The sequence below is a fragment of the Anoplophora glabripennis genome, unplaced genomic scaffold (genome assembly GCF_000390285.2).
Source record: "Anoplophora glabripennis isolate ALB-LARVAE unplaced genomic scaffold, Agla_2.0 scaffold33, whole genome shotgun sequence".
Classification (NCBI taxonomy): Eukaryota; Metazoa; Arthropoda; class Insecta; order Coleoptera; family Cerambycidae; genus Anoplophora; species Anoplophora glabripennis.
This window is the reverse complement of record NW_019416463.1, coordinates 1,536,373-1,561,935: the sequence shown is the minus strand read 5'-3', so window position 1 is coordinate 1,561,935 and position 25,563 is coordinate 1,536,373. Positions and strand designations below refer to the sequence as shown.

The 25,563-nt window shown below is 34.4% G+C and overlaps 2 protein-coding genes across 2 annotated transcripts in view; both read left to right on the top strand.

Annotated features, from left to right (window-relative positions):
* Positions 1-6,878, top strand: part of LOC108912678 (tetratricopeptide repeat protein 39C-like) — a 26,207-nt gene extending 19,329 nt beyond the window's left edge. The window contains exons 5-9 of the mRNA XM_023454614.1: positions 2,246-2,414; positions 2,467-2,674; positions 6,079-6,321; positions 6,426-6,649; positions 6,768-6,878. Of these exons, the coding sequence (XP_023310382.1) occupies positions 2,246-2,414; positions 2,467-2,674; positions 6,079-6,321; positions 6,426-6,649; positions 6,768-6,878 (955 nt within the window). The remainder of the gene's footprint in view (positions 1-2,245; positions 2,415-2,466; positions 2,675-6,078; positions 6,322-6,425; positions 6,650-6,767) is intronic.
* Positions 6,879-11,564: 4,686 nt separating this feature from the next.
* The window catches only part of LOC108912668, a 19,651-nt gene continuing 5,652 nt past the window's right edge, over positions 11,565-25,563 (top strand). The window contains exons 1-18 of the mRNA XM_018717984.1: positions 11,565-11,627; positions 11,874-12,111; positions 12,183-12,233; positions 12,287-12,464; positions 12,546-12,673; positions 12,743-13,118; positions 15,715-15,839; positions 15,891-16,077; positions 16,336-16,486; positions 16,541-16,726; positions 16,859-17,046; positions 17,223-17,375; positions 17,659-17,724; positions 17,893-18,043; positions 18,114-18,228; positions 18,421-18,447; positions 18,502-18,534; positions 19,546-19,572. Coding sequence (XP_018573500.1) covers positions 11,565-11,627; positions 11,874-12,111; positions 12,183-12,233; positions 12,287-12,464; positions 12,546-12,673; positions 12,743-13,118; positions 15,715-15,839; positions 15,891-16,077; positions 16,336-16,486; positions 16,541-16,726; positions 16,859-17,046; positions 17,223-17,375; positions 17,659-17,724; positions 17,893-18,043; positions 18,114-18,228; positions 18,421-18,447; positions 18,502-18,534; positions 19,546-19,572 — 2,443 coding nt within the window. The remainder of the gene's footprint in view (positions 11,628-11,873; positions 12,112-12,182; positions 12,234-12,286; positions 12,465-12,545; positions 12,674-12,742; positions 13,119-15,714; positions 15,840-15,890; positions 16,078-16,335; positions 16,487-16,540; positions 16,727-16,858; positions 17,047-17,222; positions 17,376-17,658; positions 17,725-17,892; positions 18,044-18,113; positions 18,229-18,420; positions 18,448-18,501; positions 18,535-19,545; positions 19,573-25,563) is intronic.

Below are 25,563 nucleotides of genomic sequence, written 5' to 3'. Positions count from 1 at the left end.
AAAGTTCACTTAAAATTTTGTTTAGCGTTGGTATTTCTTTTTTAAAAAAAAATGAGTGTATTTTTCTGCGAATGACATTTTTGAAGAAATCATCTATAACGACTTTTGACCTCCCTGTAGATGATTTTGGGGGATTTACAGTATCTTGTTCATTTTTTGTTTCCTTTAAAAGTCTGTAGATAGTCGATTTTCCAATCCCTGTCATTTTTGTTAGCATTAGTGTTACCCGATAATTACCTGAAACGAAATATTACCACGCCCATGGCCGGTTCTTATCTCGGGGTTTTATTACTCTCTTTCATTTCCAAATAGACTATAGGCAGATTGAAGAATTGAGTAAACATCTTGCTTTTACGGAAGAGGATATGCCAGGAAACATCTAGAGGAAGAATGTTCTAAAAATACATTTCCAGCTTACCTGCAAACTAGAGAGGGGGACATATAGGATCCAGTGGGCACATTGATTTCAGAGAAAACATTACACACAGGAGGGGAAGCCACAAACAAGTATCAGTTAAAATTGAGAAACTGCTTTTTGAAAAATATCAATCGGACGAACCCAGACAAGTGTCGGGCGGGTCCTCACTTACCTTGTTTCTGTGCAACTAGATGATATAGCTACAAACATGCTTGCCAAATTCTTCCACAGCAACCAGGATAATTCCAAAAAAAGAAATCATCAACCCTCTGAAATCCCATGTGCTGACATCTGTTCCAGGAAGCCATAAAACTAGTAAGAGATGTAACAGCACACCTATTACGAAGTGCCAAACTCCCGAAACTGAATCTGTTTAGTAAAGAAGTTGAAGCCGTCAAAGAACTGAAGGAAAATAAAGAAACTGCCATACTCGTCGCCGACAAAGGAACATGCTATTTGAACCTTTCATGCAACACCACAAGTAAATCGTTGGAAGTCTGGCAGGCCTCTTCATATGTTTGAAAATTTATTATTTAGATAACCCGCATTTCACGTCTATACTCAGGTGGAGCACCTTCGTGGATTGTCTTACATTTAAGGACATACCTTCAATAGTTCCAGTAAGTTGTTTTCCAGAAAATGTGTTGCAAGTCAGTCATTCGGTCAAAATAGTCCATATTAAAGCCTCGACTTACTGTATCTCTGATACTAATTTTTAGATCTTCTCCAACGTTATCTTAAAACATCCTCGACCTGTAACACTCTAGGTGGCCCATGATCTTCCAACATGTAAGTATCTTATTTCTCGAGCCCTTCTAACAATAAGGACAAACCTATGAGCTGCGATATGCAAAGGAAAATGCTCGACATGGGACTGGAATGCTATGACATCGTTTTGGCGCCATTCTTCGTATACTAGTGAGGGTTGTTTTCGCTGTACAGCAAGAAATAAACGCTCTCTCAACGGTAATAATGAATAATTTTATTGAAAACTAGTGTATAGAAAACTTGTGTATGAAAAGACGTGTTGACGGGGTGAGTGTTCGTTGGAGAGTGCTGGTTGAAGTCGGTCGTAGGTAGCTTGGTAGTCGGTGGCAGAAGTCCCTGCTTCTGGCGCCACTCTGCAGGGGTCGGCTTCTGGGAACCCCGTGGTGCGTCCGGCGGCGTTCTTCACGTTGTACTTAAAAATGGGTCACTTACAACATGTGTAACCACACTAGTAAGACAAAGAGAAAGCAAAAAAAGGAAACACAATTATTATATTAGTATAAGAATTGAATGTTATGATAAGATTTTTCACAGGTATTTCGAATTATTTCAAATCGCTTATCCGTTATTTTTAAGATTTTCAATGAATGTTATTTGAAAAATTTGGGTAATTGCTCAAAAATTGTCTTTCATTATATATTATGGGTGTGATTCAATGCTGGTTGGGTCTTTAGATCAGATAGCAGTTGTTTCCTACAATATTGCTAGTTAAAAGTTTTGTTTCGTCTTGTCCAAATACTAATCATCCTTTCATAGTGCCTGAGGATTAGCAGGTCACTCTCTGCCAGTAGATAGAAAGAAACGATTTGTGTCAATAGGCATTGAGTACCTAGCAGTGACATTTAAGATATAACACACTTAGGTATCTGGTATAGGTTATATCTCATCCACACTCCAACTATGTTTTTTTCAATCTTAGAAGGATCACAGAGTCCTCGGGATTTTTTTACAAACACGCTTTTTTTATTTTGGTAAGAAGAATCAGTCTTGAAATCGCAACGTCGCTGTTAGACTCTGTACTTAGTTCTGACTGATTCCGAAACTAATTCTCGATTCTAGACTTGCCTTACTTTGGTACCATACTATAGTCAGGCCATTCTACGCAGTGGATGGCAACAACGTCCAAGCAGGCGTAGACATAGCTAATGCCCTTCTTAAAGAATCTGACGGGGAATATGGAAAATCAGCCTTGTTTTTGTTCTTCGGTGGAAGAGTATCTAGATTGAATGTAAGTCCTGTCGGCTATTTTCTGTATTAATTCTAACTGATTAATTTTTTAGTCCGATATAAACTCTGCCCTGAAGTATTTTCAAGAGGCGGCAGAGAACGCAAATCAGAGGGAGATCAAACTTTTGTCGCTTCATGAGGTTGGTTGGTGCCATCTCATAGAGTTGGATTATTGTGCTGCTGAAAGTGTTTTTGCGTATTTACACACTTCGAGTAGATGGTCAAGGAGCTTCTACGCATATCTAGCAGCGATTTGTTCAGGTAATACCGTCCATTATTCTGCAGTTCTAAATATGTAATATGAAGTAGTCAGATAGCGTACTTGGTATATGATAATACCGTGAGATAAAGATGACATTTATATCACCGGGTACACCACTTGTCGTTGTCAAATATTTCTGGTTTGTTTTGATTTGCTATTTTGACTAGTGAAGGCTAGTAATATGTCCGAAACTATTAATTAAACGTACTGGAATAGTTACTATTTCTAGGTTACTGTTCTGTAATATGCAGTAAGTCCTAGATAATGCAGTGCTGTACAAATTGTGACCAAATATATAACCACCCGAAATAATCAAAAGCATATAGTCCACAGTACAGGCCCCCTCTAGAAAGTTGATTACCACATACTTTATAACTCCTGAGGAGCTTCGTTTTGACGAGTCTACCACATTTTTCCTCTGCGACTTTTCTCGATTCCTCCGCTTTTCCACTCGGAAAAGTCCAAAAACATGGCAATTTCCCGGGGTCTTGAAAACTCAAGACCACATCTTTTATTTTTAGCTTAAGTAACTGGAAATTTTGTTGCAAATGCCGATTTAAATTTGTCCGACAGAAATTCCTCCGACATTGACGTGTCTACCGGTCGAAACATGCCAAAATAACAGGGTATTGAAAATCAATTACCACATAGGTAATTTTTAGTAAAATTAATTGTAAATAATTAATTCAGTCAAAAAGTATTGTTGTCCGACAAATTTCAAGCCGCGTTTTTTCAGTCCGACAGCTGGAAATCGGAATTTTCACGGGGTATGAAAAATCGATTACCACATGTCGGACAAAAATAACACACGATAGAAAAGTGTTTTTTATAAGCAAAAATTGTAATGTCCGACAAAAATATATCCGCAAATCGTCAGTCCGACAAAAAATGATGAAAAAAATTTCGTAAAAAATGTGCACATGTATTTATAATTTCTAATAAGGTATTTTCATGTATTAAGCAAAATTCCATATAAATATACAATACAGGGTGTTTCAGAAAGACCTCCCGTAAATACAGGGGGTGAGGACGACAAAAAATAAGAATTTTTTGTCATATGAACTATATGTCTATCTCCTCTTCTCAAAGCTCAAGCTTACTTTGAGAAAAGTCACTTATTTTATAGTGTAATATTGTAAGAGTTTAATTAAAAGCCTTTTTTCTCGAAAATCGTCCACATTAGGAAGTTCTAACAAGAGTGCATTATTTTTAGAAAATAAAATTGTACAATAGAAATTAGAGCCCGACTGGTAAAAAACCTAACCTTAAAAAAAATATAACTTAAATTGTAATAAGAATGTAGCATAACTAGCGCTTTCTATGAAATATACAAAAAATAATTAGACTAGCGTATTTGGCACCCTTAAAAACCTCGGGCTACCAAATTTCATAAAAATATTTCGCACTATTTGGAAATTTTCATAAAAATGTTATTTAAAAAATTTTATTTTGTCTCTCTGTATCTCGAAAACAAGAGGAGATAGACATAGAGTTCATAAGACAAAAAATTCTCATTTTTTATCATACTATCACCCCCTTTATTTACGGGAGGTCTTTCTGAAACACCCTGTATATATTTTTCGTTTTATTCTTGTAATTGTAAATCTCTATATGCTCAATTTAGCCAAATAAATATCGAGAAAAGAATTAAACGATTTCAAAAAAGTATGTATGGTGTAAAAAAATTATGCACAAAAGTTTTGGGATTTTCTTTTAGAAAAATAGGAAAATTTTTGTAAAGAAAAATAACAAACGCGAATGAAAACTTGAAAGAGAAAAAAGGATTTTTATATCAAGTATAATATTAATTTATTTAGAAATAATGCATTATGCACTAAGATCGTATTAATCGCCTCAAAAATAACTTCATTTGTTTATAACTTTTAAATTTTTAAGCATAAAATAAGCAATATTATAATTATTTATTTGAAACAAATAATAATTTACATAATAATAATTAATAACCATTTATAAATATGAAATTTTTGGAGTGAAAAAATTAAATTTCATCACGTTTATTGATTTATTGATTTTTTAATAATTTGCGGACATTAAATCGTCGGACACTTATATCACTATTTTGTACAGTAAATTTAAAAGTGGAAAAAATGAAAATTAGATATGTGGTAATCGATTTTTCATACCCCGTGAAAATTCCGATTTCCAGCTGTCGGACTGAAAAAACGCGGCTTGAAATTTGTCGGACAACAATACTTTTTGACTGAATTAATTATTTACAATTAATTTTACTAAAAATTACGTATGTGGTAATTGATTTTCAATACCCTGTTATTTTGGCATGTTTCGACCGGTAGACACGTCAATGTCGGAGGAATTTCTGTCGGACAAATTTAAATCGGCATTCGCAACAAAATTTCCAGTTACTTAAGCTAAAAATAAAAGATGTGGTCTTGAGTTTTCAAGACCCCGGGAAATTGCCATGTTTTTAGACTTTTCCGAGTGGAAAAGCGGAGGAATCGAAAAAAGTCGTAGAGGAAAAATGTGGTAGACTCGTCAAAACGAAGCTCCTCAGGAATTATAAAGTATGTGGTAATCAACTTTCCAGGGGGGGCCTGTACTGTGGACTAATATAACTTGAAACATTTTGCATTAAAATCTTATTTACAAAAGCAGACTCAAGAAATCAAGATGCTAAGCACATTTTCTTAATATAATGAAGCAAAACAAAAATTCAAGAAAATAAATGAATTTTAATATCAACCAATCAGTTAATTAAAAGTCTGTGTTGGAAATTCGTTCTTCGAATCTCTAGGGGATTTTTCATGTCGATTACCAACACATTTAGTGAAATTTTAGTTTTCATTATTTTGTTCTAGTAACCATTCACAATAATGATTATAATGTTTTAAATTGTCAGTGTTGATTGATGATTATAATGTTTGTACTGTCGAATGTATCGTCCTCACGAGAAATTTTTCTGATAGGTACTAGTAGCAAATTGTTCTGTAATAATGTTGAGAACTTCTTCCACAATTTGTAACAATCGACTTGGTAAAGCTGCCTTTCTTAGCCTTCTACGTTTTTCCTTATCTTGAGGATTCTGAACCAAGTAAACAAATGTTCAGTGTTTGGGATATATCCTATTAGGACAGTGTCGCTCACGACGCAGAAATGCTTGTACAGCATTTTGACAACATTCCCCTTAAACTAAAATAATGTCCAGAAGTTCGTTATTACTGTATTTGTGTGCCATTTTATCAAAAATGTTTATCACTACTCGCTAGCGTAGCATTAGTATCCCATTGGATCAAAAGATGGAAGAAAATGAAGATGGTTGAAAAACTCAACCAATACTCTGTAAATGTATCATATTTATCATGAAACATTGTATTTCAAACAAAGAATTAATAATTATCTAAGATTTCCATATTTCTATTTTCAGGTGCTTGTCAAAATTCGTTAAGTTTCAACCTCTTCCAGGATCTACTGAAATGTGTTAGCAGTGCGTCGAAGATTAACCAACTAGACGAGTTCTTGAACAAACGATCGAAGCGTTGCCCTTCTGATTTCGAAGAAATTAAATCTAAGAGAGCTATTTACTGGAAACTACTTGTTTTCGAAATGTTATACCTTTGGAATGCCTTACCTAGCTGTACCACTAGTAACTGCAGTAAAATTATAAACGGTAAGATGTAAATTATAATCTTTGACTGCTTTGTCTTCAAAAATATTGACAAATATTATCTGTGCCTTTATAATTCTTATGATGGAAACGTTATCCTGTTTTAGATTGTGCGACTATCGTTGACTTGCAAAAAGACGAACCTATGAAGGGCTTGTCAAAGCTAATTCTGGGATGCGCTTATTGCAACTCCGGCCAAATCGAATTGGGAATTGAAAATTTCAGAAAATGCTTGGATATGAGACAAGGCTTGGCGCCAAATTTAGAAGATGCTCACATATCTGCCTTTGCTCAGTACGAGCTTGGAGCACATCTGTTAAGAAACGAAGAGGTAGTTTTTTCTTTAAGAAAATATAGACTTGTAGTAGTGACTATATCATTCAATTACCTACCGCGTTCTTATACTAATGTTACTAAAACCATACTAATGTTACTTTTCCTCATTTCAGACAAAACAGGAGGGAAAAACACTTCTGCAACAGATGAATCGATATAGTAAATACGATTTTGAACAGAAGTTAACTATTAGAGTCTATTCGTTGTTGAGGAATCTCAGTTAGACCAATTTTTTGACAATATAAATGGAAATATTTATATACCTAGAATCAGTTTTATATAAAATGTATTTTATATAATATTCGTCCTTATATTAATATAACTACGTCTATTGAAAATATTGTTATATTTTTACTGAAAGGATTAGTGGTCATCAATATACCTAATTACCATTAGAGGACTGTTGTCAAATATTTAATTGTTATACAGACTCGCTAATTTAAATCTACGTATGTAGATTATCTGATTGATATTATGTCATTCATTTTCTCAGTGTTAATATGAATATTGGATTGTTTTATTATAACTTATAGTGTGTCCCTCGACGGACCTAACCATAGGTACTTGTAATTTTCATTATTTCGCATTTTAAAGGACACACTATAATATACAGGGTGTTAAAAAGAGTGTAAAATATTTCAGGAGGTAATAGTATGAACCAAAATAAGCAGAAAAGTCTTAATAAACATGGGTCCGCAAAGTAACGGTTGCGGAGATATGGACCACTATTCGTTTTTCAAACATTTTATTTTATTAGGAATAAACCGACAAAGGAAGCTTTTAACAAACAAAAAACAAAGTTACAGAAGATGTTCAAAGTGCCCTCCGTCCATTTCCAAGCAGGCACGACATCTTCGTCTCAACGATATTCGAACTCTTTCGAAAACACCCTCCTTGGTTTGGATTTCTTGACACTTTTGATTAATCCGTAGCTGCAGCTCTTCCAGGCTATTTACAGGAGTACCATACACTAATGTCTTCAAATATCCCCAAACAAAGAAATCTAGAGGGTTCAGATCAGGCGATCTTGGAGGCCATAAAACAGGTCCGGCCCTTCCTACCCATCTATGTGGAAAAGTTTGGTGTAAATGCTCTCTAACGGCCATGGAAAAATGAGCTGGAGCACCATCATGCTGGAACCACATTTGTTGCCTCTGATTCAAAGGAATGTCTTCCAAAAACTCATACAGTGTGTTCTGCAGAAAGTTGAGGTAAGCAGCGCCTGTTAATCGGTTTGGTAAAACAACAGGACCTAGAAACCTGTCACCTACAATACCCATCCAAATGTTTAATGAAAAACGTGCCTGATGTCCAGATTCTATTAGAGCATGAGGATTTTCGTCGGCCCAAATATGCGTATTGTGAAAATTAAACACTCCATTTCTTGTGAACCCGGCCTCATCAGTAAAAAGAATGTTTGCAAGAAAACGAGGGTCTTCAGCATCATGACGTAGAAACCAGCGGCAAAAAACCAAACGTGCTTGATGATCATTTATTGGATTTAAGGCCTGTACTCGTTGCACATGGTATGGATAAAGCAGTTGCTCGTGAAGGATTCTCCAAACAAGAGGACCACTAATTCCTACCTCGGCTGATATTCTCCGCACACTCGTACCTGGATTCTGCTCTACCAGTGCTAGAATTTCTTCTTCTGCTCTAGGAGTGGATACCGACCTTGGTCTTCCGGATAAATGGCACTGTTTGCTCAAGGAACCGGTATCACGCAATCTTTGGTGAATTCTTCCAAACATGCGTTGTGAAGGAATCTGGCGATTTGGATAAGCGTCAACATAAAGACGTCGCGCTTCGGTGGCGTTCCCATTAGCACGACCATACATGAAATGCATGTCTGTTAATTCTGCGTTAGAGTAACCAGCCATAGCGAAAGAAAACTTGTGCACTGAGAACAACTGTCAAATACGTACTGTTTATTTCACTAAACATCAACCAACTATTATAAGAAAATACACAACGTTTTTGCAAAATAAAAAAAGGGGCTAAAAAACATAAAACATTCCATATCTCCGCAACCGTTACTTTGCGGACCCATGCTTATTGAGACTTTTCTGCTTATTTTGGTTCATACTATTACCTCCTTAAATATTTTACACTCTTTTTTTAACACCCTGTATATTGTAAAAGTTATAAAATATCTATAAATTTCTCTAAAATTATTTAATTTTGAACAGCTTAAAGTAATAACAACATTCTTATTTGAAAATGGTATTTGAAAGGTTTCATTTAAAGATATTAGAATTTTTAACACCATTTAAGTATACATATTCCAAAACATGTACAATATGTCACCCAGAGGTCATTTTAAACTTAAAAAGATCAAATTAGTGCCATGGTGATATTTTTAATTATAAAATATGCTCTGTTTAAACTTTTAAGTGTAATTAAACTAAATTTTGTATTTGATTATTACAATGCTCTCTACATGTGAACGAAAAAACTGTTCATTCGATGGATGTAAGAATTTTTAATATTTATTCGTGGTTTGCATCCGTCCATGTTATAATGTTTATGTAAGTATATTAAGAATTTCATTATTATCGGCAATTTAATAAATAATTTGTACGAATATCTTATTGGTGTTTCATTTACAACGCATGTAGTGATAAAATAAGCACCATCAAACAAATTATACAGGGTGTCCCATTTTAATCTATCACCCCGAATAACATTGCAAGATTTGTAAAGTTTTAACGATAATGACCTTGGTTTTGACCCAGAGGTCAAACGTAGGGGTCATGTGGAGGTCAATCTAAGAAGTTCAAATAGAAACCTCACTTGTTTGATCCAAAAATGGAAAGAGTGGGAAATTTTACGTTCAAAGACGATCTTGACCTCTAAGTTTGACCTCTGGGTCAAAATCAAGGTTACTATCGCACGGCCTCCTTAAAACCTTACAACTTTTGTTATGAAAGTTTTTCAGTTGGATGTCATCCTGCAAATTTATTCGGAGTGATCGATTAAAATGAGACATCCTGTATACTCCTATGGGATTAAGAATATTTCCTAAATAGTCCAGGGAACCAAGGGTTTTCCGAATTCTTTCGGATAGAACCGATTGACGTGAAATTTGGACTGTAAGTAAAAAATAGCTCAAGAAACAAAAGTTGTTGTATACATAGTGCTGATGAGCGCTTTTGCCCAGAGGGTGGAAGCCACTCCTTCTAGGGGGTGAAAAATAAAATATTGAAAATAACCCCAGCAATCGATATAGCAATCAATTTTAAGCAAGTGTACCTTATGAACATTTGTGTGAGTGATTGAAAATGTACATTTTTTATTAAAAAAGACCATTTTCAATAGTTGTTCTCGAATAACTCGGAAAATAGACATTCTATGAAAAAAAACTTCACGAAGAAAAAAGCTTATAGAAAAAGAAATAACTAAAAAAATTCTATTTTCCAAGAAAAATGTACAGCACGTTTTTTAAAGTACTTTAAAAAATCTTTAAAATGAACTTGGCTTTAAGTCATTAGCAAAAAAATTTAGAGTTATGATCAAAATAAAACGCTTTTTCGGAAAAAAATCAGTACCAAAAACTGATGAATGTTTCACTAGATTTAAAATTCAAGGTAATCCTTCTACAATTTACATTTTTTATGTGCTAACAATATATTATAAAAGTTTAAGCGGTTTAGTATGCATTTTTTTTATTTTTTTAATTCCAAAAAAACATATTTTTGAAAATAACTAAAAATAAAGAAGATACGAAAAATATTCAAGAGTAGAAAAGTTTATATATTTTTTTCACAGAACATTTTGGTTTTATTTTATTTGTGTAGGATAAAAATTAACAGAGATGTCGGTGCTAGAAGTTTGCAGTTGAAGGCGAAGGTCATGTTTTTCAAACCCTTTAACCAAAAATCTCAAATATAACGCTTTATAAATATTCAATTTTACAGTACTTTTAGCTGTCGAAATTTTCCGCAAAATCGTTTTTGAATCGTCTTTAAAATTAAGGAAGTTATCGTTAAAAAACCAACAATCAATATTTTGGTTACCCACAACTTTGGAGTATTCTATATACATAGAATACCTTCACTTTTTCCCTTTAATTTTTTAACAATTCTACTTATCAACTTTAAATGTATAAAAATTGTTTTCATTTGTATAATAAAGGATGATTTTTAAGAAACCCAGTGATCTGATAAACACTATAGGAGGACATTCATTTTAAATAACTTAAAAGCCATTTTTTTAGATTCTGTCAATGGTGGTGGTTTTTAAGGGTTAAAATAATACGATAAATTATAAATTGTATTACAAACAGGTAAAAGAATTTAATTTATCCTGTTTATACTATCAAATCATTTCAAATGGTTAAAAACTATTTTTTTATTATTAGGGGTAGTTTTTTAAGGGTTGAATATTGTAATAAATTATTTATAATACCATAAACTATTGAGAAGATTTATATCTATAATGTATGCGCTACAAAAATATTTTAAGGTCAAATAAACTATTAATTTTATATTTTTATCATTAAGGGTAGTTTTTAAGAGTTGAAACTTTATAAAAATAACGTAAATTATAACCCACAATATAAAACAATATTTATTCTACATATTAAGATATGATTTTATTCTGTATATAACACCTATTTTTATATTTTATTCAGTTTTTTAGCATAAGGGGTGTTTTTCATCTCCTAAAAATAAGAAGCGCATATCAAGCATATATAATTTTTGATCTACATGGTGAAATAAGCTTAATTCCAAATTTCCATAAAAACCACCTTATTTTTCTCTTCGTTCCCTGGACTAAAAATTCAACTTTTGGGCCAATAAAAAATATTACTGCATCTGACACTGAAAACGTCAAATATATTTTTTGTTGATTAATTTAAACTAATTTTATTTTTTTTTATTTAAAACAAACCAAAAAATTGTTCAACAATGGCTAGTGCTACAGTGGTCACCTTGCCTCAGATGGTAGATCTGGCCTTAAATTCTCCAGAGGTAAGAATAACATAACTATTTTTAAAATATTCAAATTCTTTTATGGTTTAGTTTTATTAAATTTTATTAGGTATGCGTGGGATCGTATTTGTTGTTTATGTAACTCCCTAAGTAGTTTCTTAAGATATGTGGTCTTTCAGTCAGTTTACAATGACTATCCGACCAGAAAAATATTCAACTTTCTACAACCAGTTGGATTTCCTCTTTATGAGAACTTTTTTATCATTGATATGTTGCGGTCTGTAGGTCGGTATAGTAAACTTCACAGTGCTGCATTCTCTACTGCACGTGATCGTGAAGCAACTGGACTTGGTAGACACCAACGTAGAATTTAGAGGTAGCGACAGCGAACGCCTTCAGAGCTATATCGCCAACGCAAAACCCGGTCCACTGCTGACTCTCACAGAATACACAGTGGGTGAGGAGGGGTCAGAAAAGGACGAAAAGAAGAAAGTTAAGAAAGGAATTCATGGAGCAGTCGTTGGTAAGATCTTACTTTCCTTTGAAACATGATAAATATTGGTTTCCAACTAATTGAATCGTATCTGTGATTAGAAAAGGGGAAGACAGATGAACATCAAACCGAGAAAGAGGGCCCGGGACATTGTAAGTAAATATAGTAATAAGTGAAAGTAAAAAATATAAAAATTGCTTTACAGCTGAATCACAAAACAAAGTCATCGTTGTTGAATCTTCGAAAGATATCGCTGGAGGACCTACGGTGGTAGTGACGAAACACCACTTCGACAAACTGGAGGACGACGTCAAGAAATTGCGCAAGAAAGTTAAGGAGCTCGCTGAGCTTCCCGCCAATTCGGCTTTACTTGAAGTTCTTAGGTGATGAATTCTTTTGTTCACCAAACCTTCTGGGATCCTAATTGAATAGTATACATATATTTGCAATCTTGTCTTTTTCAGAGGAGAAAACCCTGATAAAACTCCAGTCATTGAAATGTTCCAGATATTGAACCTTTCCAAACGTCTAGATGCTGCAGAAGTCGGAATGCAGAAATTAGCTAGCTTAATGGAGGACCTAGCCAAAAGGGGTATATAGCCTCTCTGATTAGTATAAGTTCTGCATTATTTTTACTGACGGCAGCTTCCTGTACCTCTAGGATCAGTTATATCAGCTGGAGATGTTGAGGAGTTCAGCGAAAAAGCCAAACAGGTACGGTCAAGTTTCGAGGACACCGCTCCAGCACTGACAGCTAGTACGCTCGCTATCGAAAAGAGGTTGGAGAAATTAGAGAAAGTTGTGTACGAGGGTCCCTTCGATAAAAAAAGGTCAGACACAGATGCAGACGCATCAGACTCAGATAAACCTCAAGCAGAAGCGAAATCAAGTCCAACCAACAAACCGAGTCCGACTGGCAAAGCAAGTCCAACCCAAAGCGACAAATTAAGCCCAGACAAAAAAACATCTCAGAAGCCTAGTGCACAAAGTAGACCCTCTAAACCGCATTCAGATTCAGATGATGGCGGAGTAGATGGGTAAAGTTATTATTAGAAGTTCGGAGACAAGTGAATCTTAACAAACCAGTCTCAGTTTACTGATGCAAATATAAACATATGGAAGATGTGTTGCAACACAATAATATTCATTTTACTTGTTATAGTAAGCTAAAATATGACTATTACCGAATAAAATGACACTGAAGTGTCATATTGATTATGTTGGAAGCATATCACTACAAGTTTTTTGAAGTTAAATTTTAACATTTATCAGTTAACAGTAACTTATGAAAGCGAAACGATTCTGTCTACTACTGCCAAACAGTGTGAGAAACTGTTNCTATTACCGAATAAAATGACACTGAAGTGTCATATTGATTATGTTGGAAGCATATCACTACAAGTTTTTTGAAGTTAAATTTTAACATTTATCAGTTAACAGTAACTTATGAAAGCGAAACGATTCTGTCTACTACTGCCAAACAGTGTGAGAAACTGTTGAAGTATACTAATATACAGTGTCCCCTAAAGTCGTGCATAAATTCATTATTAGGTAAACAAAAGAAACTATTAAAAATACCCGAAACAGGTCGATTTTTGAATTTAATTTACTATTTTTTCAAATAATAATTTAATATACAGGGTGACCTATGTTCAAGTAATAACGTCATCACAATTTTTTTTTAATGGAACACCCCACTTTTTTTCCAATTTTCGGATTGCCCTAACTGAGCTGATTCCAAAAATATACCACAAGTTGCTTCTAATTGTTACAGGGAGGACAACAATACCCAAATTATTTACAAATACTAAATTTATTTACAAATAAATAAACGTACTAAAAATTGAATCAAATCACCAGAAACACCTAAATTAAATGTTCAAATTGTTGACCATTTACTGCCAAACAATGGGCCAGACGGGAAGTAAATTCTTGCTGTACATTCCCAATGACTTCAGGCGGGATCGCTCGAACTTCTTGCCGAATTCGTTCCTTCAGATCGTTAATACTGTTTGGTTTATTGACGTATATTTTGCTTTTTACATAACCCCAAAGAAAAAAGTCGAGCGGTGTTAAATCTGGTGATCTGGCGGGCCATTCCTTAGGTCCTCTTCTGCCAATCCACCGATGAGGAAACACGTCATCTAAATAGCGGCGAACAGCGCTGGCATAGTGCGGTGGTGCACCATCTTGCTGAAACCAAATGGTTTCATTGGGCAAATCTGGATCTTCTTCATTTGGAAATAGAACACTCAAGGAAGGAACTAAATGGAACTGAAGAAATTCCAAATATCTTGCACCATCTAAATTTCCTTCAAAGAAATACGGCCCCAAAATTCGATTACCAACAATTCCGGCCCAAACATTGACCTTTTGGGGATGCTGAGTGTGTGCTTCCATCATCCAATGTGGATTGCGATCTGACCAGTACCGACAATTCTGTTTATTGACGGTGCCATTCAAATAAAAAGACGCCTCGTCGGAGAAAATTATGCGTTTCACAAAATCCGGATCTGCCTGACATTCTTCCATCATCATTTCGCAAAATTCTGTGCGTCTGTCGAAATCATCGTCACATAATTCTTGTACTAAATGGACTTTGTAGGGATGATACTTGTTTCTGTGAAGAAATCTACTCAATGTACTTTTACTCATTCCTAAATTATCTGCTACGACTCTCAGACTGGATTGCGGGTTTTCATGAATGGTTAAAAGGGCTTGTAACTGCACTTCTTCATCTACTGTCGGGCGACCAGATCTGGACATATCTTTAACATGACCATGATTTCGAAACTTTGCTTCAGTTCGGCTAACCGTGGATCGATTTATTGGTGGACGATTGGGATGAATTTCATTAAACAAAACACAAACTTCCTCATGAGTTCGAACTCTATCACCATATCCGATCATCATAAGAATCATGTTTTTTAATTAATTCAAAAATACTCAATATTTTAAGGAAGAATCATTCAAAATGGATTTACTTGTACAATCTTAACAAACAATTTAAAAATGATTGCCTGCAAGAAATACACAAGCACGTTCTATCAGGCAGAAAAAATTAAAAGCATCAAAGAAATTATAGCAAAAAATAATGACATTTTAAAATGATATGTGGTGATTTGATTCAATTTTTAGTACGTTTATTTATTTGTAAATAATTTGGGTATTGTTGTCCTCCCTGTAACAATTAGAAGCAACTTGTGGTATATTTTTGGAATCAGCTCAGTTAGTGCAATCCGAAAATTGGAAAAAAAGTGGGGTGTTCCATTTAAAAAAAATTGTGATGACGTCAGTACTCGAACATAGGTCACCCTGTATATTAAATTATTATTTGAAAAAATTAAATTCAAAAATCGACTTGTTTCGGGAATTTTTAATAATTTCTTTTGTTTACCTAATAATGAATTTGTACACGACTTTAGGGGGACACTGTATTTGGTAGTATAGTCTTCCCGAAGTCAGTTGAACATGTATAAAAAAGCCATCAGATTCATAGGCGTCCCTGCTGAAATGCAAATATTATGTAAAAGTTTGAAACAGTCGGTTTAGTTAAACAAACGAAAAGAAAATTGGGAGAATACCGAGTACGAATAATTAGCAACTGATAACTAATTATTATTTTTTTACCAGCGATGAAAATGTGGGTATGGCCACAAGCTCAAGTGTTGCAGCATTACAGCAAGACCTAGCGAAACTTAAGAAAACAGTCAATGCTATGGTGGACGATATAGATGGGATAAAGAAATTATTGTCAAGTAAGCGCTGATTTGATCACTGAAACGATAGAAATATTTCCTTTTTTTCAGACAATACGGAGGGTGAAAATTTACCGCCGGAATTGAGGCTGAATCAGTTAGAAAACAAACTCATCGACTGCCAGGACCAGCTTACTTCTTTGGATCACATGTTTTGCCGCCAGGTCGAAATTCTGCAAAAGAGGATAGTGGATCTGGAGAAAGACGCTGGTGAAATTGTAGAGAAAGTCAACTTGGGGTAATAAGAATTTTCTTAGCGTAGTCTGCAGGCTTCCGTAGAAGTAAAGTTCATCAATTTCTGGTCTGGTTGTCGTGTTGTCAGCTGACGTTTTGGGAGGCGTATCTTCTTCAGAGGAAACTCTAAAAACGGAGGTCAAGTGCTCTGGTCAATATTTATATTCGCTTAAATACCGGCCAGAGGACTTAATCTTCAGTTTCTGCGTTTCTTCTGACATGGCAACCAGTCCGAAAATTGTTCAACCAATAATTTTCGTAGGTTGACCAATGCGGAAACCTCTCAGCCCGAGGGACAATCTGTTGGAGAACTGTACAATAAATTATTGCAGACTCAAGATGTGATAACCACAGTGGGGGAAACTTGCCAAAAGCTCTTAGAGGACCGAGAGGAAAAACAACATACTTTGGAGGTACAGTTTACTAATTTATTACTGCAAATATTAATCAATTTTCTTGCTTCACAGATAATGTTGGAGCAAATAGAGTTACTCAAAACTGTCAAAGCAGATAGGGAGGACTTAGAAGACGCGCTTGCAGATAAAGCGGATGCTTGTATGGTGAACAGGAAGGTCTCTGTGGAACAATTCGATGCAGCCTGTGGAGACATGAACAAAGCCATTGAAGATTCCTTGGGCAAACTTGCACAACAAGTAAGATATAATCTGTTACACGTCTTAGTCTTAATTGTATACAATTCTAGGATATATCCTAGAGTATTTATACTACGTTATCCGCATGTTGACAGCAAACATATATTTTAATGGTTTTTGTCTTCTGTGTAGGAAGAATTATGGGCACAAGCTCTGGAAGACATTCAGAAAGAAATTGGCAACAAAATGGACAAAGTCGAACTGGTTCCACTACGAGACTATATAAATAAAAAACTGAAAGGCTTGCAAGAAAAGTTTAAGTCACTAACAGCATTGAGGAAGGAAAATGAAGCTGCTGGAACAAAGAGTAAAATAATGAGGTAAGTATATCTTTGTCCTAGGTACAAACCATTGGCATCTTTCGTAGATCCTTCACTTCACCCTTTTTATTTTTCTCTATTTCTTGATTCTGTCTATAAAAAAATTACCTTTTGCCTTCAAGGCTTACTTTGATAAGAAACTAATGTTCAAGCTAAAATCCAGGTATGTCTTCCAGAAATGTGAACTGCATTTCCTGCGACAAAGACGTTGTGATGCGAAAAGAGATTGACTCCAGTTTATTCCCGAAGGCGTACGCTCTTCCCCCAACCAGAAATATGGCACCCTACCTGGCGTACGAGCTAGATCAACTCAGGAAACAACAGAAACAGTGAGTTTAATATTTCAAACGGCTTACAATACTTAATATTGTTATGGTATTACAAAATTTAGAAAAAAATTGATTAGAAAAATAGAGATAGAGGAAACTGAATGCAATTTATCTGAGCAAAACTAGTTGACCTGGGTGGGGGAATTATTATTTTAAAACAGGCTAAACTTGTGGTATAAGTTGATAGTACAACTGAGTTCTTCAACACCAAAATAAGTGCTAGTACTACATGTCTTGTCATTCTTATTCTAGATCCACGATTTTAATAAACTTTAAATTTCAGTATTCCTCCCAAGAAGGATTTAAACATGTTCGAAAACGCTTTGAAAACTGCCAAATCCCCCAAAGGGTAAGTGATATTTTGAAACAAATCGAATGACATAGACAATTTCTTCGGAAAGAGCAACTTGTTAAAGCAACTCTGAGTCTCTTTGATCTCCAAATTCCTTCTCAAGTCTATTCAAGAGACTCGAAAGCTTCCCAATAACATTTTTTAATCAACTTATTTCTGTTCCAGTCCTGATCATTTGTGTAATCGTTACTGTGGCGGAAGCCATACAGTGACCACTCCCCAACAAAGGGTCACGAGGTTGGGTCATTTCTTGGAGCAATGGGGCCCCGAGATTGCTCCTGCCAATGACACAATGATTCGTGGAAGTGATGGTCACGTAAGTACTATGAGTTCAGATTGCTGCTTAATTTAGTTGTCAGTTTATAATGGAGATTATAACTGTTTAGATGTATAAAGGAAGAGACGACAAAGTTGCATTTGCGATAGCTGATACGATGCCTCCCGCTACTATACCAGAAGAAGTGCCAGCTAGTCCTAAGAATGTCCTTCCAGGATCTCTGTGTAAGATAATATTGTTCAATTAAATAGTAAGAGTAAACATAAATTCATGATTGCGTTTAATTATATACTATTTTTTTTTGTAATTAAACCACAAATATTTACGTTTTGCTGATCGTAGACATTTTAGAACGCAATAAGGAACATATATTACTAAGTTAAACGTGGTATTAATTAAAATGTGATTGTTTTCAGCTCAAGCTAAAGCCGAGGGTGAACCAAGTAAGTTTTAATTATTAGATATATGTTTGAACTAACACTGATAATCTTTCTTAGGTCAAACTGTAAAGAAGACGTCGCTTCGAAGTCGTAAGTATTAGAAACAAAATATATTTAGATGGCGAAGTGCGAAAATTCGATTGGCAGGAATATTTTGCAAATAGACAATTTTTTGTCTATGTTTTTTGTCATTCTCATTTAATTAGTATATCAACTGGACTTTAAATCCATGATACTTTTCTGTACGAATCAACTTTACAACATATGATTGGTCCACATTGTTGTTTAGGGCTAGTTGTTTTGTTGACGATGGGGATTTTCTTCAATTTCCAGCAATACTTGTACTTGGTTTCTTCAGCATTTTGAGGTCGATCTTGTCGTGTCCTATCTCTTATACACCTAGTCTCTGTAAACTTGGCGACCAATTTACTCACAGTAGATCGTGTAATTGGTGGTTTGTCAGCATGTGTTTGATTAAACAGCTCACATGCTTCCGCATGGGTTCGTAGCTTATCACCGTATCCAACCATCATTCAGATCTCTATTCTTTCAAGTTCAGTTAAATGTGCCATTCCTTCTAAGCTCCAAATTCAAAAAAATTCAGTGATAAATTTACGAAGTTTAATAAGGCTATATAACGTATTAATTTGTGAAAATTTCACCCTACAACAGTGGTGTTTTTGTTTCTAAGCAACGGCTTTTAATAATTTTTACCTACGACCACTACTGTAAATACTTAAAAACACACCGTCTGCGATCAATGTAAGATTCTTATTACGTACGGTAAAAAAATCGCACAGTTTTCCTAGCNCGACAAAGTTGCATTTGCGATAGCTGATACGATGCCTCCCGCTACTATACCAGAAGAAGTGCCAGCTAGTCCTAAGAATGTCCTTCCAGGATCTCTGTGTAAGATAATATTGTTCAATTAAATAGTAAGAGTAAACATAAATTCATGATTGCGTTTAATTATATACTATTTTTTTTTGTAATTAAACCACAAATATTTACGTTTTGCTGATCGTAGACATTTTAGAACGCAATAAGGAACATATATTACTAAGTTAAACGTGATATTAATTAAAATGTGATTGTTTTCAGCTCAAGCTAAAGGCGAGGGTGAACCAAGTAAGTTTTAATTACCAGATATATGTTTGAACTAACACGGATAATCTTTCTAAGGTCAAACTGTAAAGAAGACGTCGCTTCGAAGTCGTAAGTATTAGAAACAAAATATATTTAGATGGCGAATTGCGAAAATTCGATTGGCAGGAATATTTTGCAAATAGACAATTTTTTTCGTTTTAATATTTACTGACTTACCACACTGTTACCAAAGATTAGGGAAAGGAAAGATCACAAGCACTCCGACTAATTATAAGGTGACTCCATTTGTAGTTTCAGATGTATTTGCATTAAGGGATATTATTCAGAAATTAAAGGGCACTGAATTTGGACCAACAGTTTTCTCCTCGTTAATAACTTTTTCGCAAAAATTCAGAGGAGTGAAGTCAGGGAAATGTGGGGGTCACTAAAGGGATCCTCTCCGCTCTGTCCACCTTTTAGGAAAGGTATCATTAAGATATTGCCGAACCTCTAAGCCAAAGTGAGGTGGAGCTCCATCTTGTTGAAACCAAATATTTTAATGAGGTTTGCAGCATTGGGGAAAAGAATTGCTACAGACGGTCCAACTCAAAACGCAGAAAATCTAAATATCTAGCAGCAGTGAGGTTTTATTCAAAAATGTAAGGACCTAAAAATCTCCTTCCTATGATTCCCACCCATACATTTAATTTACCTTTACGCTGACTGAAATGCTTGCGCCCAATGGAGATTATAATTTGACCAATATCAATAATTATGGCGATATACTGAGCCATTTAAACAGAATGTGACCTCGTCAGAAAAAATTATGTTGCTTACAGAGTTTGCATTTTCACCACACGTAACATTAATTGTTCACAAAAGTGCAACCGGCGGTCTGGGTCATTCTCATTTAATTAGTATATCAACTGGACTTTAAATCCATCATACTTTTCTGTGCGAATCAACTTTACAACATATGATTGGTCCACATTGTTGTTTAGGGCTAGTTGTCTTGTTGACGATGGGGATTTTCTTCAATTTCCAGCAATACTTGTACTTGGTTTCTTCAGCATTTTGAGTTTCACCTAGTCTCTGTAAATTTGGCGACCAATTTACTCACAGTAGATCGTGTAATTGGTGGTTTGTCAGCATGTGTTTGATTAAACAGCTCACATGCTTCCGCATGGGTTCGTAACTTATCACCGTATCCAACCATCATTCAGATCTCTATCCTTTCAAGTTCAGTTAAATGTGCCATTCCTTCTAAGCTTCAAAAAATTCAGTGATATAGGACCCCGCACTTTTCTTATGTAAAAGTGGTTTCAGTTAAATTGGCTGAAATTTTTATATGTTACAGCTCTTAACCTGTCGATCAAAAGTCTCCATTGGCACAATGTCCTAAAGTTCATAGTTTTTGAGTTACGTTGACTTTAGAGCAATAACTCTGTATTCGAAGTGGTAAAAATTTTATTTGATATTTTTTGTTGTTTACGTTTGCATTACCCAAGGTGTACCACGTGGAGGTTGCAAAATCGGTCCAACACCTCTTTGAGGTGGCTTTTTTACCGTAAGGTCCCCTTGCCTCCCACTATCGGAGTGTCTTTTTTACCGTGACTTCCCCTTGCCTCTCACTAATCTTAGTACGTCTAGATGAATGTATTTTATTTTCATGGATCATCACCAATTTCTATGTTATTATATCTGTTGAGACTATCATTAATATAGTTTAATATTGCAATAACTCTGTATTCGAAGGGGTAAAAATGTTATTTGATATTTTTTGCCGTTTGGATTTGCATTACCCAAAGTATCTTTTTTGCCGTGGCTCAAAAACTACTTGTACGTGTGAAAATGGTTGAGTTTAACTCTAAATCTTGATTTGATCAATGCCTACATTAATATGAGACAGATAATATGCATGCATAAAAGAATAATTAATAAAATATTTAATTTTTTATTGCAATTTACAAAAATCCAATAAGTTTTTATGCCATCAACTAGGTTAGTTGTAACGGATATCTGCAGTCGAAAGAACTACTCGCAGTTTGGGTTTGAATCTTAAATAATTTTCATGTTAGCAGATACATAAGTACTATATGTCATTTTTCTCCATGACAACTGAAAAAATAATAAATCATTGTAGTTATATTAATATTGGTAATGTGACTTCACACTGAAAAACTAGTTGTTTTATGATATTATGGGTGTAAGTGCCAATGAAACGCAAATTGTTACGAAATCTAGGAGGGTCGTAGAGAGTAGAGGCGCATTAAATCAATTTTTTGGTATTATTCCGACAGCTCATATGCTCCATCTCGCAGATGTTTACAAAATAGCTGGCGCAATAATTAATAGATTTTGTGAATTGTTAATAATGCAGGGTGCTACTGTTCCATTAGCAAGAGAATTGTGTCAAAGAATTAATGATGTGAACGTAGTTCAAACTCGAGTTGTAGTCGAAAATCTCTTTAGAAGAAATGTTATATGGAACCAACTTAAAGAAAATCATGCTAAAAAATTTCCTAGATTCGACCTCGATTATTTACATAGGATAACCATTGGTGTTTACCAGGTTGGTTTAGCTCCATCTTACATTCAAGATAAGCTTGATTTAGAAGGAACAGAAGTATTGCAATTCGACGAACATGTTCTAGAACCAGGTTTTCTACGGATCAGAATTTACTCACTTTTCCGGAATGCAATGAAACATCAGCTGTGGGTATCTTATGCTACTGAACCAATGTAAACGAACAGCCCATTCTCGGATATTATTGCACTTGTAAAACTGGTGCAAGAACAATAGGTTGTTTTGCTCACGTAGCCAGCGTGTTGTGGTATTTGGGTTTTGCGCGATATCAACAAAATATACATTACCCCAATGACGCAATATTAAACTATATTAATGATAGTCTCAACAGATATAATAACATAGAAATTGATGATATTGGATCCATGAAAATAAAATACATGCATCTAGACGTATTAAGATTAGTGAGTATGGGGAACTCACGGTAAAAAAGACACCCCGATGGTGAGAGGCAAAGGGACCTCACGGTAAAAAGATTACCCCAAAGAGGTGTTGGACCGATTTTGCAACCTCCACGTGGTACACCTTGGGTAATGCAAAGGCAAACAACAAAAAATATCAAATAAAATTTTTACCCATTCGAATACAGTGTTATTGCTCTAAAGTCAACGTAACTCGAAAACTATAAACTTTAGGATATTGTGCAATGGAGACTTTTGATCGACAGGTTAAGAGCTGTAACATATAAAAATTTCAGTCAATTTAACTGAAACCACTTTTACATAAGAAAAGAGCGGGGTCCTTTACGAAGTTTAATAAGGTTATATAACGTATTAATTTGTGAAAATTTCACGCTACAACAGTGGTGTTTTTGTTTCTAAGCAACGGCCTTTAATAATTTTTATCAGTGACCTGGAAGCTTACAAAAAGAATCATAATTTTTATTGCTAAACTTGCAAACTTTTTCGTTAATTATTTGCATTTGTTTCATTTCCAAGTACAATTTCTTTTATGAAAAATGACATTACATAATTTTTTGAAATAGATAAAGTGAAAACCTCGCATTCGTGGGAGAAATTTTCCGACTCGATTTTTTTGCATATTCAGATTAGCGAGATGTTCCTTAACATTAATCAAGATGATGCCGGCCGGAAATCTGGTGCCCATTTGTTTCAACAAACTTTTTTTGAACAAATTATAAAAATTGGTTTTTTCACTCCTAGGTTTTTTGGCACATTATAAACAAAAAAGTTCCTATGCACTATGCCTCTAAAATTTATAGTTTTAAAGTTATAAATAATTTAAGTACAAATGCGAAAATAACGACAGATTTCCGGGTTAAAAATTGTTATTTTTGATGTTTCCGGTACCTAAATTAAAGTTTAAACACCCCTTTACAAGATGCTGAATAGTTTTGGGNAATTGATTATTTAAATTTCATAATTCATAATAATTTTATTTAATTAATTCAAAATTGTACGAATAGAGTGCAGAAAAAAATAAAAGGGCAATAGTATCAAATACATTTGATTTTTATTAAAGAACATTTATTTAATACTGCATTTTATTATTATTATTATTATCACACATTTATTCAATCATAAAAATTCTCACACTGTTCTATGTTACAATCACATAAAGGTACATAAGTGACATAGTTTTTCATACATATGCAAACTTTAGTCTTACAGTTTTTTGTACATTTACATTGTTTAACAAGTCTTTGCGTAATGGATCTTTGGTAATAAATTTAGGTAATAATTCACCTGTTTCATTTTGATAACCTAAAGCTGTGAAATCTAAATATTGATATTGAGGAAAAATTGAACTTTTCCATATGTACTTTTGTAAAGATTTCAATGCATCGGAAGTGCATGTTGCAAATTCACGTATTGGAGAAGCGCGCGCGGCTCATAGCGCATTATTCACAATTAAAAAACAAGGCTTCAAAATAATGAGAGTCCCAAAAACTCTTCAGCATCTTGTAGGGGGATGTATAAACTTTAATTTAGGTACCTGGCAACATCAAAAATAACAATTTTCAACTCGGAAATCGGCCGTTGAAAATCGTCTTTTTCGCATTTTTAGCAACTTAACTTGTTTATAACTTTAAAACTATCAATTTTAAAGGCATAGTGCATAGGAACTTTTTTGTTTATAATGTGCCAAAAAACCTAGGGGTGAAAAAACAAATTTTTACAATTTGTTTAAAAAAAAGTTTGTTTAAACAAATGGGCACCAGATTTCCGGCCAGCATCATCTTGATTCATGTTAAGGAACATCTCGCGAATCTGAATATGCAAAAAAATCGAGTCGGAAAATTTCTCCCACGAATGCGAGGTTTTCGCCTTGTCTAAAATAAATGTTATTTTCTCGCAATATCTCGCTTGTTATTTGAGATAGACCCCTCAAACCTTACATCACTATATTCGTAAAAGAAAGCTTTATTGGAATATGAAAAAATATACGGGGTGTTTCATAAGAAAATACAAATTTCTTGGCCCTCCATCTTTTCTGGGTCACCCTGAATACAACTGAGTATAACAGTATAAATGCTATGAATTTTGTCCCAAACTTTATCATCACGCTGTATGTGTAGTAATTATTGGACTATTGGATTAGGATTATTGGATTAAAACTTTGGAATATGAAATTTTAATATAAAGGGTATATTTTAGAATGATCTAGTTTTCTCATTGTAAGAATAAATAAAATATTTCGTGTAATTTGACTAAACACACTGCTTTCCCAGTATCTACCGTTTAAATACTCGCACAGAGAAGTAAATTGTATTCAGAACATCTGAAAATTTAAATTTTTCTCATAACATCTTCTGTTGCTATCTCTGGTGTCTCAGATGTTAATAACACAGGCCAACAAGGAAAAAAATCCAGAGATCAGACACTACGTTTCCGAAGGCATTTGGCGCACTGAATCCGAATCTGGCCTCAGAATTGATCCATCACCCTAGGTTTCCGAGATATTCTAACATAAAAGTGCAAAAAACAGGTATTTTTGCTATTTTCAAGGTTACGTAACTTGGCGAAAAAAATTTTTTTCTCAAAATTGAAAATATCATTGGAAACTACTATCTTTCCCCTTCAAAACGCATTTTTTTATTTGTAAAAAGCTTTATTTTTCGCGGAGATATCGTCGATTAAAGATGATCAGTATAGCTACCTTATTAAACCATGGCTCGACCTATAACACAATATCACTAAGCGCTACGAGCCTTAGATGTCAGGAAGGTTAACCCCAAGCCCTGTAACTGAATAACACTAAGCGCTACAAGCCCTAACCACCAGGAAGGTTAATCCCAATAACCCAAATAACCCAATAACCCAATAACCCAATTGGTTCATTGAATATAGTAAATGATTGCTTTAAAATATAATAAGTGTATCATGACATTACTCAATATATTACAATATTTAGGATAACTAGTAACATTTCATGGACGATTAGGGCTCACAGCGCTTAGTGTTGTGGGGTTATAGGGCTTGGGA